The sequence below is a fragment of the Passer domesticus genome, chromosome 13 (genome assembly GCF_036417665.1).
Source record: "Passer domesticus isolate bPasDom1 chromosome 13, bPasDom1.hap1, whole genome shotgun sequence".
Taxonomy (NCBI): Eukaryota; Metazoa; Chordata; class Aves; order Passeriformes; family Passeridae; genus Passer; species Passer domesticus.
In genome coordinates, this window is record NC_087486.1 from 3,676,923 (window position 1) to 3,692,688 (window position 15,766).

Genomic DNA, 15,766 nt, shown 5'->3' on the forward strand with positions numbered 1-15,766 from the left:
GTGGCCTTGGCAGTGGTAATGGTTGGACTTGATGAGCTTAAAGGTCTTTCCCAACATAAACAATTCTATGATGAGGCAAAGATAAGCACATTCCAGAGAGAACATTAAATTTTTGTGGCTTAGGAGAGAGGTAGAACAGTACCAGGTTTCAAGTGCCACTAAGAGACTTGAAAGGTGGTGTCAACGCACAGTGGACTGAGCTGAGTGCCTGCTTTGGCACAGACACAGGAAGGGCTGGATGGGTGGATGTTTCTGTGGTGGGAAACAGAAAAAGGTGACAGAATAGTTAACATTGGAAGGGACCCCTGGAGGGCATCTGGTCCATCCTCCCCAGTCAAGAAGTCCCCAGTCCCCTTATGAGCTCAGTGCTTGCCAAACTGCAAACAGCAGCCACTGCAGTGTGGGTGACAGATGCTTTAGTGCTGCTCAGGTGCAGGGTGCTGCAGAGCACTGGGGCTTCCTTACTCACCTTGAGCTGTCTGAGCAGCTTCAAAATAGTCAGATTTGTCACAAAAACAGTTCCACAGTCATGCTGGGAAAGCTTGGTTTTTAACCTGGAAAGAGGCACTGAAAGGATCAGGGGTGAGCACGGACTTAGTCCTGCTTTGGTGTGCTCTTATTTCTGCACTCCTGCCATGAACAGAAGCAGCCTTATATCCTCAGTCAAGGATAAAGTGAAGGAAAAAATTACTTTGCAGAGCCTGCTAAGGCTGCAGCACGAGGCATCTGAAATGCAGTGCTGAAATGCAGCTGGTGCCACTCCAGACGCTGCCTGGCAGCCCTGGCTCTGGGAGGGGGATGGAGCTGCCAAGGCTGGACCAACTTTGACGTGTTTCACACTGGTGACGATCCAGCCTCAGGATCTGTGACCTGTAAATGTACCAGAACATATCGCAGAGGCCGAGTTTTAAAATATAAATGTCCTCTCTCTTTCCGTGTTTGTCTGACTTATCTTTATAGTGTTATCAATGTTTTCTGAGTCTACAGTCATTTTTCTTGTAACTCAAAGAGGGGGAAGAATGAAGCGAATAATTTAAATTTTGATTGATAAGTGGAATGTAGAAAACAATACTTAGTCCTTTCACATTTAGCTTGGAATTTTTTTCATCTTTATCAGCACTCACACATCTGCAACTTGAAAAAAAAGCCCCACAACTTTTCCTTGATCGTGGCTGTACCTAAACTTCCTTCAAACCTGTTATCTAAAAATCTCTGCCTTTCAAAATTATGTCTGCTGATAATTTGCCTTGGTTTAGCTATTTTTTCATGTGCTGCATTTGTTAGTGAGGCATGTGGATGGGCTTAGACACTCTGTCACTCTCTTGAGGGATGCTGGAGAGTGACAAGGCTCATCCCACTGATTTTTAAATATTCATTTCAGAAGAATATTTAAATTATTTTTAAAGCATTTTTATAACCATATGTTCCTCAAAAAAAAAAAAAATCCAGAAATAATTATTCAAACTCATTGTATCAATTGCACCATCCTATTTAACTGACAGTTGGCAAAGAAAATAGTTTGGGAACTTAAAAAATTTCCTTGGACCTCTGTGTTTAAAGAAATATATAACCCTGTTATGCACCCATTTCATCCATCAATATGTTCGCACTCAGGCATGTTCATTCTCTTGCTGTAATTTAATGTTTGATACAGTTTTATTTGATTCTTTGCCATGCCCTGGGCTCTGGTTGCATGCTCTCCGCGGATCAACGAGTAGGGAGGCAAAAAGCAGAGAGCAGCAGTGGAAGGAGCCTGTCTCCAGCTGGCAGACATCCACACAGCCCAGGAGGGGTTTCCAGATTTTCACCAGCTGAGGTGAGGCCCCATGATTTTAAACATAACACAAAACTGCAAGGAATGAGTGTTCATACAGTGTGCTGCTTCTTGCCTGTTTTTCATGCATAGAAGTAAAACATTATTTTTGTTCAAGCCCCCTGAAAGGACGAGGAATATTTGGATGTATTGCTTTGAGGTCTTTCTTGCATTGCCTTTAAAGCTGGGCTGCAGCCTGTGCCCCAGGGCCATTGCTGAGGATGGCCAGTCAGGGCCCCCTGACCAAGAGCTGGAGCAGATCTGTGGCACAGATGGTTCCACTTACACCACTGAATGTGGGATCTGTGCCTATAAAGTGTCATTCCGATGGAAAGAACATGTTTTGTGACTGACAGTTCCCTAGCCCCTGGCCTCTCCCTGTGCTTTTCCAATTTATCCTCCTTTTCTCCATCTCCACTTGCTGTTTGTGCTTGGGGGTAAATCACGAAGATTTAGCAGAGGGAAAAAAAAAAATAGCTGAAGAAAGTATCTGGGGTGGAAATTCAAATGATGCAGCACATTCAGATGGCAGAGGTTTGTTGACTGATAGGTTTATAATAGTCAGAGACAGCAAAACCACTTCATTGTTGGTGGTTAACTCAGATGAACTCCCCATCCCTTGCATCATTTGGGAGCTTTATGTCCATTCCCAGCACTCGTGTCCCTTTGGGAAAACGGTCAGACTGAGTCTCTAATGGCAGAATTTCTCTTCCTCAGAGAATGTGGGACACTCAGAGCTTTGGGAGCAGCAGTCCTCCCAGTGACTAAGAGGAAGGCAAAGGAAGAGGCAGCCTGAGCTCCCATTGCTCTTGGTGGCAGCATCCCAAGCGGTGTCAGCCGGGTGCTGAGCAGGCAGAGCAGGATTGGATGTCAGTGATGCAGATACCTTCTGTTGACATTTTATTTGGCAGCGATTTAACACGAGCTTTCTAATATTGCTGTTCTCCACAGGCTGCATTCCAAAGTAGGAAGGGAAGGAGTGCAAAATGATGCAAAATATGAGACAAGTAGGAGAAATATTTCTTTGCTATAGAAGCATTCACAAACAACCTCCACTGACAGCAGCAGGAAAGTGCAGAATAACACGTTTCAAGACCAGAAAAGGAGGCACACAAAGCCTTTGCAGAGATCAGTGCATTCAGTTCTCCTGAGATAAGAATGTTTTGTCAGATTGCAAATGGGGCAGTGCCCAAACCAGGGGATGTAGGGGCCCTATGATCATGTATAATATAGCAGTTGTCAGGCATATATAACTTACTAAGTAAATACCTGGTTATTTTGGGTTACTTTCCCACTGCAATAGTTCAGAGAGGGTAGAATTCCTGCTGTCTACCTCAGTTTTACTGTAAAATGGTAAAATCCTGTAATTTGGCATCCTGTGCCTTTCTGTCAGCACCAACTGTGCTTCACCCATGTCCAGATGCAAAGAATCAGCCAGTGGTCTCATTAAAGCTCAGCTCTGCTGAATAAATGAAATTGTTGCCCTTTCTTTTGATGTTAATAATGAAGATGTGTTCAGTGGTTATGATGCTAATAGTTCTTCAGCTATAGAAATGCTTTCCGTCCAGTTCAGCCTCTCCCAGCCAAGTGTTGAAGCTGTAGCACCATGATATATCCTGCCTCTCACCCTCTCCTCCCTGCTGTTCCCACCAGGAAGAGCAGTGGATTTTCATTCTTAACCTATTGCCTCTCTCTCTTATTGCTGCTTTGTTTACAAAATCATTCTTAAAAACCAAACCCTCATTTATCCCATATCCCAGGGGTTCCTGCTTTTATTCCCACACAGGGAAGCAAGGACCTTCACTTGTCTTTTCCAAACATTGATCCTCATATGCATTTTTGCTGGTTTGTTGGCTGGTGAGGTGAGACATGGGGGCATGTTTTTGTTTGGTGCTCTGCTTGCTTCTGTTCTGCATCACCCCATCCTGTGGTTCCACACGGGAAAAAAGGTTTGCATGGGGATGTGATCCCCTGATTTTTCTTGGGGCAGAGTGATGCCTGCAGGTAACAGAGGCCCTCCTGGATGCTTCCTCCCACATGGGATCTGTGCAGGGGGACATACCCTTGAAATGTTTATCTAACTTAGCCCTCTCTTTACAGCAATTCCTCTGCTACATGTCACTGTCTAAACTATGTGTATAAACTTCTTCCCCGCTGGTTTCCCCAAGCTGGGCAGAGCCTCAGCTCACCCTGTTCTGATCTTGCATGAAGCAAATCCCAGATCTGGACCCAAAGGGTTCAATTATGGATTTATGGATGTTTGCAGATTTATGGATGTTTGCAGACAGGGTGCTGGTCCAAAAGCCCTGAGTCCAAGGCTTTGCCCATTTACCCAGGGAAATTCTCCCTTGGTTACCTACTGCTCCATGTAGAGCTTAGGAAAGTCACCCCTTCTGGGCTCTGATTAAGAGCATGAAAGAAAACTTAACTCATTTACAGCCATGCCTGCCCAAATCCCCAGATTGTGTGTTACTTACCAAGAGGAAGGAGATGTAAACATTGAAGGTTAATTACCCTCTTGTCAAGAACACTTTGTGATCTATAGACATATCTGTCAATCTTACAAAACAGAACTGAGGGGAGTGAGCACTGGAGGCATGTCCCCATGATAAATTAATGAGACTTGGCAGCTCACTGTGAAGAGATGATCCCTGTGCTTCGAGTGAGACAATAACCTGGCTCCCCAGCCAGCCTGGCCACAGATTTTGTGCTGCAGTCACATCCGGGGTGGTTATCCCTCTGTAAACAAACCCTGCAATGCAGCTGTCCAGGGATCAAACCATCTTCCTTGAGGCCTTCACTTTGCTGCTCAGTGTGCAGCAAGTGCTCATCCCAACCACACTAGATCACTTTTCCCAGCCCTGCCTGCCAGCCAGTTAAAATATCTTACTTCTGCCTCTGTGGGCAGTGACACTCCTGGGTCACAGAGCTGCCTGAAATCTGAGGGACACAGCCACAGTCCCCCTGCTGTGTGCTATTCTGGTGATGTGAGTGCTGCTACATGACTGGTAGCTTGGAAATGTGTTCAACTATTCCCCTGGTTTATATAACCTCAAAGCAATTTGCTTTCATAGCTGAACATGCTTATTCGTTCTATTTTAACTGTGCATTGAGCTATAAATAATGTCTCATTGCAGATAAGAATCTATTGAATTTTATTATTTGTTTTTCTACCTTGGGAAGATTTTCTCCTGAAGGAGACTTTCCCAGCCCTAGCAGGGAAGTTGCCTCATTGACTCTGTCCTGCCAGGCAGCCATGAATGGTGTCAACCCCAGGTCAGCTGCCACTTCCCTGCAGCCACCTCCTCATTGTTCCTGCTTGGGCTGTGGCAAAGATGAGACGAGTGCTCAGTGATGCAGAGCTGAGATCACTGAAGTGTCAGGGAAACTGATTAAACCAATGATTTCCTGTTCCCCTGATCAGCTGCAGGTTAACACCTCTGTGTTTGCTCCAGCCCACCTCCCCTGCAGTACGTTCACTTCAAAGAGCAATAACCTGGGTCAGTGTCCAGCCAAATTGTGTGGGTTGCTGCCTCCTTTTTCTGATGTTCATTGTAGCATTATCTGCTTCCCCATGAGTTACTCCTGCCTTCTGCAATGGAGCCCTGACCTGACATCCTTGTCATCCAGAAACTTCTCAGAGCTGGAGCACAGCACGAGCTGGGGAGGAGAGGGATGGAGATGTGTCCTCAGAGCTGCTGCTGAGACACTCGTCTGGTCCAGGGGCAGCACAGCAGGGAGGTGGATGACATTTTGGCACGTGATTTTCTGTGGCACAGATAACTTTTCTTGAGATTCAAATGCTGATGCTCTTCTGGAGAAGGGTTGTGGTGGCAAAGTGCTGGGCTCATGCAGAAGTGAGGAGGCTTTGAAATCATTGAGAGCTAATAATGTCTTGAAATTTGGATGGTTTAGTGTGAGGTTTTATTTTAACAATGATTTTAATCCACTCTGCTGTACATGTTGCTGGTCATCCACTGTAAAAACATTCTGGGAGCTCTTTGTGGAACTTACCTGTGACTCTTTAGTAAAGGCTGCTGGAAAACTCTGAGAAGACTCTCCTGGGACACAGAGAAATATTACATTTTTTTATTAATAACAGCTATTTATAGGAGACAGAATTATATAAGTACAACATAAATAGAATAATTCAAGTTGTAAGAGCTCTCCAGAGGTCTCTGGCTCAAACCCTGATCAAAGCAAGGCCAAAGTCAAAGGCAGGTCAGGGTGCCCCAGGCCTTTCTTTTTCAGTTGGGTCCTCAACAGTGCTGAGGAAGGACGTGCATGGCCTCTCTGCTTTCTGTGCTTGATCATCCTCATGACAAGGAATAATTCCTCACATTCATTCAGAATTTAATCCCTTTGCCATACAGCTTAGAGAAGACTTTGGCTCTGCCTTATCTCTAACCCCATCAGGGAGCTGCAGACAGCAGTGTGATCCCAGCAGTCATCTATTCTCCAGGATGAAGAAGCCCAGCTCCTTCAGCTTTCCTGGAATGCCCTGTGCCCCTGTCCCTGGGCAGCCTGCCTGCCTCTGCTGGACTCGGTCCCATGTGTCAACATCTGCCCTTGTAGTGGGGCCAAATTCATTCAGTTCATTGCATAAGTAATGTGAAACCATGTCAGCCTTCACCTGCAGGGTACAAAGTTCTGCACATGGTCTTATTAGTTCAGGAAAACATCCACTGGCATTACCTGGATCAAGTTCTATTTAATAAGTTCATAAACACATGGATGTGTTTTGATAGCGAGATGTTTTTAATCATATCAGTGACTTTGTTTGCTTTATTGCTCAGTTCAAATGAGGCCTCCAAGCACTGGGTAAGAGGCAGAGCTTCCATTTTTGTGCTGTGCTGGTTTCTCCAGGCGTGTGGCTCAGTGCAAACAGTTATTGGCCACACTGTGGCCAAAAGAAAGCCAGAGATGAAAACTGTAGCCTGAATTGTGTTTAGCAGGCATTTTGGAGTGATTAGAGGCATTTTCATGAAAGAGCTGCAACTAATCGGTATTTCCCACTTTTGCAGCAGTTATTTGTTAATTAAATAATGTGACAAACCCCAGGAGTGCTTAGAAATTAAATGATGTATTAAATGATTTGCCATTTATTTATCAATGTGTTATTTATGCTGAGGAGCTGCATATCTGCTAAGAAAATTCTTCAACCTCAAGTTTGATTCTTCCAGAGAATATGAAATCAATACTGAAAAAAAATGTAATGGGAAATGTAAAACAAGAACATGAGTAAGTCAGAGAGGATGTTGTTTAATGTCCATATCCTGCCATAGGCAGGGACATCTTCCACTGTCCCAGGCTTCTCCAATCCCTGCCCAACCTGGCCTTGGACACTTCCAGGGATGGGGCAGCCACAGCTTCCCTGGGCACCCTGTGCCAGGGCCTCACACTAAGGAATTTCTCCCTAATACTTAATCTAAACCTACCCTCTTTCTGCTTAAAGCCCTTCCATTCCCCCTTGTCCCACCACTTCATGCTCTTGTCCAAAATCCATCTCCAGCCCTCTTGTAGGATCTCTGCCCTCGTGCTGGCTGCTGCACACAGAGGATTTTCCTTTAGCCAAATGGCCATTAGCCATATGCTGCATCTGACTTTGAGGATTAGAAGACCATAATGAAGTGGATTACAGCAGATCAGTGGCAGGATTGCAGACCAAATCCTCTTTCTAACTGTTTTTCCAGGACTAGCTAAGGCCTGAGTGACCTGTCCTGCAGCATGAGCTTAGCCAGCTGTGGGATTTTTCCACACTGTTATCAGAGGCAGGATAATCTGGAGCTGTAGCCCTGGGTGGGGAGGCTGTGGATGCTGAATGGCTGCAGGCTGTGCAAGTGCCTGACAGCTGGGGACTTCTGGGTGTCACTTTTGTGGCTTGCCTAGGGGTTACCTGAGGGGTTCAGATGTTCCCCAGTCACCATTTAATTATTGAGTCTCCCTGAAGTGTCTGTAGGTGAGAGAGAGAGAGAGAAAGGATCTGCTGGACATCCAACAGGCATTGTGGTGGTCAGAGAAAACCTGAGTTGCTTGGGCCAGTGCCAGACCTGGCACTGAACCCGGGAGTTGAAGTGGAAATTTTTTCTGTGGTGTAACTTGTGCCAGACTTTGGCAGGAAATGCTCTCCACTCATCAGGAGAGGTTGATCTTGCCCAAAGGACAGCACTGTCCAGGGCTGGGGCTGTGATGGCTGGTGAGGATAGGTCTTGACTGGAGGAGGCAGTGGCAAATTCCATATTTAACCCAGAATGATGTAGCCCCCTCCAACTCTGCAGAGCCTGCCCAGGTAAAAGCAGCAACTGTGACACGTAGGGAGCAGCTGCAGTAACTCCTGCACATGCTCAGGGAAAAGTGTTTGGCTTCCAGAGATGCTGTTCACAAGACACATCAGGGCAATATATCCTGAAGATGTGCCAAATCTGTCTGAAATATTCATGCATGCTCCCTGTAATTTATAGAAACAATCACAGCAGCATAATTATTTCAATGCTTCTCCCTGTGAAGAATCTCATCTTTTAGATGTGAAAATGTGACCTGCATATCCACACAGCCATGCTGTGGCCTTCTGGGTGTGCCAGGAGAGGTGATTCCATGCACTATCCAATATATCCATATATATATGGAGATATATATATATATATATATATCCATATGTATATATATCTCCATATAGTGTATATATATCTATCTCCATATATATATATAATATACCCTTTAGACTACTGTGGTGAATCAGACAACACCGTATTTGCTTGGGGTGAATTTCAATGATTTCAGGTGAATTTCCTTTGTCTTATGGGTGGTACCTGGTTTGTTAAAGGCAGCACCTGTAAAGCACCTTTTGCTCTGCACCTCCCATAGTTCTGAAGACTACCCCGAGCACAATGCTTAGCTCCAAGGACACCCCAAAAAACCCCAAGTTCCATTGTCATTTTGAACCTGTGAAAGGGATGAGGAACAGGTTGCAGGCAGAACCCACTCCTGCAAAATTACAGCTACTAAAACAGCAGAAGTGCAGACTTGCTCTGAGGCAGGAGCAATTTGGAGATGACACAAAGGCTGGTGGTGTGAGACAGACAGGGAAATGGGGACAGATTCTATATTTTAAGTATCATTTTCTAAAATATCTGCAAGAGGAAAGGACCAACTGTACTTTCAGGTGTAGCTGGTGCAATGTAAATAGGTTCCAAATCTTCAGTGCCTTTTGTTCTTCAGATGGCTTGGCAGAACACTCTGAATCCATGTATTTAACTGGGACTGGGTCTGTAAATAAGTGCTCCCTGTTGCTAAGGTTCAAGTGACATTTTTAGTGGCATTTGACAGATTTTTAACCTGCTTTCAAGTCTTCTACTGAGCTTTTCTATACCCAGGCAGTGAAACTGTCATGAAGCCTTTAGCTTTACTCAGACTGGTGCTGAATGCCTTTGGATTCACAGGTTGGACACAGTCCTGCCAGACATGCCTGACAAAACTTAACTGGTGCTGCTGATGGCAAAGCCACACCTGACCTGTGTTTGCACCTAGAAGTGATTATCTGGGAATCTGGGGAGAAAAACCCACCCAAAACCAGAAAGGAAAGCAGAGACTCAGCCTGGTCTGCAGGCAGGGAGGTGCTGCATCCTGCCTAAGCTGCTCCCTGATGGGAGATGTTGCTCTGCAAGAGACAAATCAGTGTGGCCTGCTCTTTACTCCCCTCAGTATCTTGTGCTCCTTACACTTCCACTAGAATCCCAAAGAGGTTTCTTTTGTCCAAGAGGCTGTTTGTTTTCTTTTGACCACTCAGGACTTGTCTTGATCTATTAACCAGGTGTCCAGCCAAAATCAATTGCCTAGCAGACGCAGAAAAGTCAAGACCTCCATAAATATTACCGGCCTCATTGTGCTGGTGACAGATTCTGCAGCTTGTTTTATGTTACAGTTGAACAGTTTAGACATTGCATTTGTATATATTTGCAGCCAGCCCTGGAGGGACCATCTCGTGAGCAGAGTGGGAGCAGGCAGCCTGCAGACTGCAGACACCTCCACCATGACCACGGCAGGGCTTTTGGTGCTGCTCTCCTTCGCTCTTTGCTGCGTCCCAGGTGAGTCACTCTCCAGGTGTCTGAGTCCTGGCTGTCTTCAGAAGGATAAGGCAGAGGATTCAAAGACAGAAAATCTCCTTCAGAGGGCTCTGCTGCCTCTTGGCACCGTGCAGGTTGCAGGATTGTGTTTCAGGACAGTCCTCCGTGGCTCGCTGCTGTAGCTGATGGATTGTCATACATATAAGTAACAGCAAGTGGAGTTCTGTGCTGGCAACTCGTGCTGTTTCACTTTGTACACTGATGTTCTCACACCATTACACTGCTTAGACTTGTACAATTACAGCAAAATGGATGAATACTTGAAATAAGGCCATGAGAAGGGGGTCAGACCCCCAGTAACTAGTAAGGAAAATATTGTAATGGCATAAGCAAGTTCTCTGCAAGACCCTGGCAAATTTCCTGCAATGCTCTTTCTGCTAATGGAACAGCAAGAGATGAAAACAAGCCAGACTCTGATGTTCTCACTGCATATTCACAACTGATGAAATTACAAAGCCAAAGATATTTTTTTCACACTCGCTTTCTTTCAAATGCATATTTCTGTCAACAGATGCTGTATATATTTGCTTATCCTGTAGGTGACTATTTGCATTTGTCTCTGTTGATTCAGGTGTATTTTCAGATACACAACAGCAGTGCTTTAGGGTCAAAACGGATATGTAAAAAGATAAGGAAGGAAAAGCTCTTCTGTTTTCAATTAATAAATCTACATGTCTCAGAACAAAAAAAGAACAAAGCTATTCAAAAAGCTGTTTCCTCATAGCCAGCAATAAGCAATGCTATTATGCTTATCAACATAGAGAAAAAAATCATACATAGTTTATATAGTTCAAAAAACAACCAGTGAAAATCTTTCATCTTGGTCCTGCACACAGGAATTTTATACCCATATTTCCAGCTTTAATTGAGGTCTTATCATATTGGTTTTTGTTCATACTTTCTGCTTCTCTTTTCTTTTCCAGATACTGCCTTTGGGATTGAGGTAAGTGGAAGATTTCTTTCTGTCACCTTTCTCAAGTATGTGGTCTAATAAAGCAATAACCAAAGGAATGGGAAAAACCTCCAGCCTGTGGGTGCTCAGCTGTTTTTCACCTAAGTGTCACACTTGGGTCACTGTAATCAGATTCTACAGTGTAAAACATTAAATTATGCTGTCCTTGGCTGTTACATCCATGCTGTAGGTTAATAATGTTTTAGTGGTAATGATAAAATGTTTTTGGATTAATTAATTTTTCAGCAACTTTAGACTGGTCTAAGCTTTAAGCTGGAAATATATAACTGGTTCTAAACTGAAGCAATAGACTGGTATCAGAACCTACCTGAGAGCAACGTACTGAAAGACTAAAATACTCTGAGCTGATCCAACTTCCTCACAGATCATTAGTCTTGGTCTTCTGAAAAAAACCATGATCATTGTATTAAGAATGAAAAAGTAAAACCAGAAGTGCAGTAGAGGGGCCACAAGAATTGCAGAACTAGGGACCAATGGAGAGCCTTTATAAAATAATGTCAAGTGAGCATGAGAGAGCAGCACTGGTTTATCCCATCCAAGGGGCTGCATGGTTATAGCTCTTCCCTCCTCCTCTTCTTCTTCTTCTCTGTGGGGACATCTCTGGAGGAAGAATTGTCCTGAAGGACCCACAGCAGAAGTTTGTGCTGCGGCAGTGAGGACTGGTTGTACCAGCTCAGTGTCCCACACACAATGAGAGTTGTGAACGTCCCAGGTCCTCTCAGCCTGTTGCTGTGATTCCTCTGGCAGGTGGACTGCAGCACATATCCCAACACCACAAACGAGGAGGGCAAGGAGGTGCTGGTCTGCAGCGAGGCCGTCAGCCCCATCTGCGGCTCCGACGGCGTCACCTACGGCAACGAGTGCCTGCTCTGTGCCTACAACGTGTATGTTCTGCGTGGGGACAGCGTGGGGACAGCGTGGGGACCCCAGGCAGCACAGCTCAGAGCTCCTGGCAGCACCACAGCTCACCCATCAGTGCTCTGTCACACGTCACCTGTGTCAATTCCTTTGAAACGAGCTTGGCCATCACGGCACAGCGCTCAGGCAGAGCTTTAGTCACTGTGTCTGTCTTTTGTTTCTGTAATTTATTCAGGTTTTTTCTTCTCTGTCTCAAGGAGTGGCCAGGTGATGGCTCTGAGAGCACATCTCATCACGGCAAAAGGATAGAGATTCTCTGCTCAGAGCTGCCCAAAATGGTCCTAAAGCTTCCCTGGGTTTTACATCCCTGCCAGCTACTCAGCTGATGAGGGAGGGTAGCTCTACCTTTTCAAATACATATATAAAAGAAGCCTGACTGAGAAAGAGTCGGTTGTCCTTTGTAGTAATTCTGCACCTATGATGTAGCAAGACATTTCTGCTGAACTTCCTAACATTTGTCTTTCCCTCTGCAGAGAATATGGAACCAATGTCAGCAAAGACCACGATGGAGAGTGCAAGGAAGTTGCCCCTGTAAGTTAAACCAAGGGCAAAACAAGGGGTGTGTCCTGCTTCTGAGTGGCCAAAGGTGCTTATTGAAATAATTCAAACCCTAAACAACAATACAGATGAGCTGCCAGAGTCTTGCACTGGTCCCCTCCAAGCGAACTGTCATCATGGTGACGGACAGAAAAGCTTTTCTCCTGCTCTGGTGCATGGCCAGGCAGACACACTCACCAGATCCACTTGTGTGCTGCAAGCAAGGCCTTCAGCAGGGCTTCGTTTGTTCCCTCACCAGGTGGATTGCAGCAAGTACCCCAACTCAACCTCTGAGGATGGCAAAGTGGCGCTGCTGTGCCACAAAGACCTCAACCCCGTCTGCGGGACTGACTGGGTCACCTACAACAACGAGTGCCTGCTCTGCGCCAGGAGCCTGTGAGTACTGAGCACGGGGACCTGGGCTGCTGCTCCTGGACTGCTCTTTTGGATAGCAGGACTTCTACCAAGGCCTTTTCTGTGAGCTGCTTGGACTTTGACCCTTCCCTTGTCTTCCTGACTAAACCTTGTTTTCCTCTGTCTTTAGAAGGAAAGCTGTGCCTTGGGTCTAGACAGAGAAGTAGAGGGCTGGCTGGGGATCTCACACAGGACAGGATGCTTCTCTTAACTCAGTTAAAAGGGTCTGCGTGGCAGATGCTGCCTTGCAGAGGGCAACAACTCACCCAGGGGGCATTGACAGTGTCACACAGCCTGTCTCCTCATCCATCCTGTCCCCTGTCCCTCACATCCTGCTATAAACCAGCTCTGGCAGGCAGTGACACCACCTGAGCTGCTCCCTGGAGCCACATGGACCTCAGCTGGGTGCCTCCTGTATCCCATACGTTGTGCCTGAGGCTGCTCAGCATTTCTGGGTGATGGGTTCAGCAGAACAGGTTGCTTGTAGAGCTCCCTAACACAGGTCTCTTCCCTTCCCAGGGAGGCTGGAGCCAGTATTGGCAAGAAGGCTGATGGTGCATGTAAGAAGGAAATTGTCACAGTAAGTGAATTGGGTGGTCAGGGGCTGGGTTTTGGTCCTGCTGCTCTCAGGGGAAGCATTGCCAGTGTCTGCAGCAGCCCTCAGACCAGCAGTGTCCTGCAGAAGTGAAACAGCTGCTGTGCTGCAGAAGGGGAGAGATTTTGCTTTCTCTGCACGTAATAAATGTTATTTGTGTGAATGCCAGGAAAGGAGCAGGTGACTGCTCAGGAAGGGATGAGTAAAGAGTAGTAGAACGAATCCATCAGGGCAGAACTGTGAATAAGAACAGAGAATGGATTTTGGGGTCAGCCCAATGGTCCATCTAGCCCCTGGCAACTGCTGCTGGCAGGGGCTGTGAGCATTGTGTAGGACAGTGAGAGTGCAGAATGTAGAGAAAAGTGACTTCTACCCTTCCAAACTCCAGCTGTTTTCAGGTGGAGGGCCTCAGCTCTCTGAGATTTCTGTGCAGTCACAAAGCCTTGAGAGATTTCTCCTCCATGAAATTCCTCAGCCTCTTCCTGACCCAGACACATTTTTAGCCCTACAGCGTTCCTCAGCAAGTGTAGCACCCAATGCTCCAGGAAACAGAATCCCACTCTTGCAGTATCCAGCTATGTGCTGATCTTCCAGTTTTAAGACTCCAGAAGGGATAGCGGACCTTTACAGAGGATCAGCACTCCATTTCTCCAGACTCCAGTGTTTTTCCATTTAATTTCCTGGCCAGCTTGGGAACACAGAGCACCTGCACCGAGTGAACTGCTGCTGCTTGGAAATGCCATGGCCAGGTTATGATATACATCTCTTCAAACAGGAAATTATGATCTATTTTTATATTATTAAATTCTCCTGGCATGGGAGAAACTGACACCTCAGTTTATATCAGATGTGCAAGGAAGTTAATTACTTTTGGTAAGATTGGTATCTCTAGCGCTGCAGCTCTAGCTCAGGGTTCAAACCCTTGTGCTACTGACTCCTCCACGTCAGACTCTTTTATTTTTATTTATTTTTTACAGGTTGACTGCAGTGACTACCCCAAACCTGTCTGCACACTTGACTACATGCCTCTCTGTGGCTCTGACAACACAACATACAACAATAAGTGTGTCTTCTGCAACGCAGTCGTGTATGTAAAATATCAGTGATGTTTCTATTATCAGTTGCCTCCTGTGGGCACAAGTTTGCACAGTTTCTCCTTTTTTGTTTGCTGGATACTGTTGATTAGGGATTTGGGGCAGGAGGGAATGCCAGCCACCGTGTCAAGCATTCGTTTATTTTTTTTCATTAGAGCATAAAAAAAGCTACGGCTGCTTTGTTAGTGTGAATGGCTTGAAGAGCATTTAACCTAAATGGAATTTTTCTTGCATGTTGCAAAGGAAATGAAATTCCTTTCCTTTTGGAATTCCACTACAGTTTCCCCACAGATATTTTCAGTCTTAAGAATGAGTCAAATTGTTTCACTCATGTCTTAATAATCAAATAGCAAATGGGATTATGAGTCTGCAAGTGCCTTGGCTCTGGGGTAGGATCCCATCTGACACCATCTCTAGGAGCCATCAAAAGACAGATCATAGCAGGCAGGACTCTGTGTTTAATTCATCCTTTCCTCTCCTTGCTTTCAGGGACAGCAATGGGACTATCACTTTAAGCCATTTTGGAAAATGCTGAGTATCAGTGCCAAGGGAATTCACCACAGGATCCCCACTGGAAAATCCCAGATAAAGATCTCACCTCAGTTCATGTCACCCTCTGGGGAACTCAGCTCACTCCTGATTTTCTTTCTCAATAAACTAAATCAGCAACATTTCCCTGTCTTCTTTCATGTGTTGTCTCATGAAACATTGTCTTGATTTGTTGGATGATTATAGTGGGCAGAATAGGTTACGTGCTCAAAGCTCTGGGGTAGAACCAGAACATAATCTTGCTCCCCTCCCTCTCCTGAAAGGCAGAAAATTAAATACAGATGCTCCAAACCCAGAGCTGTGTGTCTTTGCACATGAATGACAATTATGTCCCTGCATTAGTGCTCAGACCTTTCAATGTTTGACACTGGCCAGGGCTGAAGTGGTGACACAGGAGGGTCTCTCCAAAGGTGCTCCTGGTGCATTTTCCTGGCCAGCAAAACCCAGCCACACCTTGGTGTCACTGCCCAGAGCTGATCCCTGGCTCTGTCCCCACCTGAAGTGCTGCTCTCTCAAGGGCACTCTCTTGGCAAAGCCCATATTGCTCAGACAGGTGCATTGTCTCTGTCTATTTGTCTGAGTCCTCCAACTGAGTTATTACCAGGTTTTTCTCATCTTGGAGTCGTCCTTTAACACCCTTCAAGTGTTTTGAGATTAATGCCTTCCTAGGTGTGGTGCCTACTCCTGCCTACTTGTCTTCTCTCACTCTTCAATTACACAATGTTCCTTGCCAGCCCAAGGAGTATTTCA

General features: G+C 45.6%; 1 protein-coding gene across 1 annotated transcript; it reads left to right on the forward strand.

Annotated features, from left to right (window-relative positions):
- Window positions 1-1,584: 1,584 nt before the first annotated feature.
- LOC135279875 (ovomucoid-like) lies at window positions 1,585-15,134 on the forward strand. Its single transcript, XM_064387423.1, has 9 exons — window positions 1,585-1,816; window positions 9,773-9,897; window positions 10,860-10,879; window positions 11,657-11,793; window positions 12,301-12,358; window positions 12,624-12,760; window positions 13,298-13,358; window positions 14,351-14,460; window positions 14,957-15,134. The coding sequence occupies exons 2-9, from the start codon at window positions 9,843-9,845 to the stop codon at window positions 15,000-15,002; spliced, it is 624 nt and encodes a 207-aa protein (XP_064243493.1). The 5' UTR covers window positions 1,585-1,816; window positions 9,773-9,842; the 3' UTR covers window positions 15,003-15,134.
- Window positions 15,135-15,766: the final 632 nt, after the last annotated feature.

Bases quoted from the DNA above. Each gene is read 5' to 3' on its own strand.
- LOC135279875 (XM_064387423.1), top strand. From the start codon at position 9,843: ATGACCACGGCAGGGCTTTTGGTGCTGCTCTCCTTCGCTCTTTGCTGC. The intron at 11,794-12,300 runs GTATGTTCTGCG...TTCCCTCTGCAG, and splicing joins CTGCTCTGTGCCTACAACGT to AGAATATGGAACCAATGTCA. The intron at 14,461-14,956 runs GTATGTAAAATA...CCTTGCTTTCAG, and splicing joins GTCTTCTGCAACGCAGTCGT to GGACAGCAATGGGACTATCA.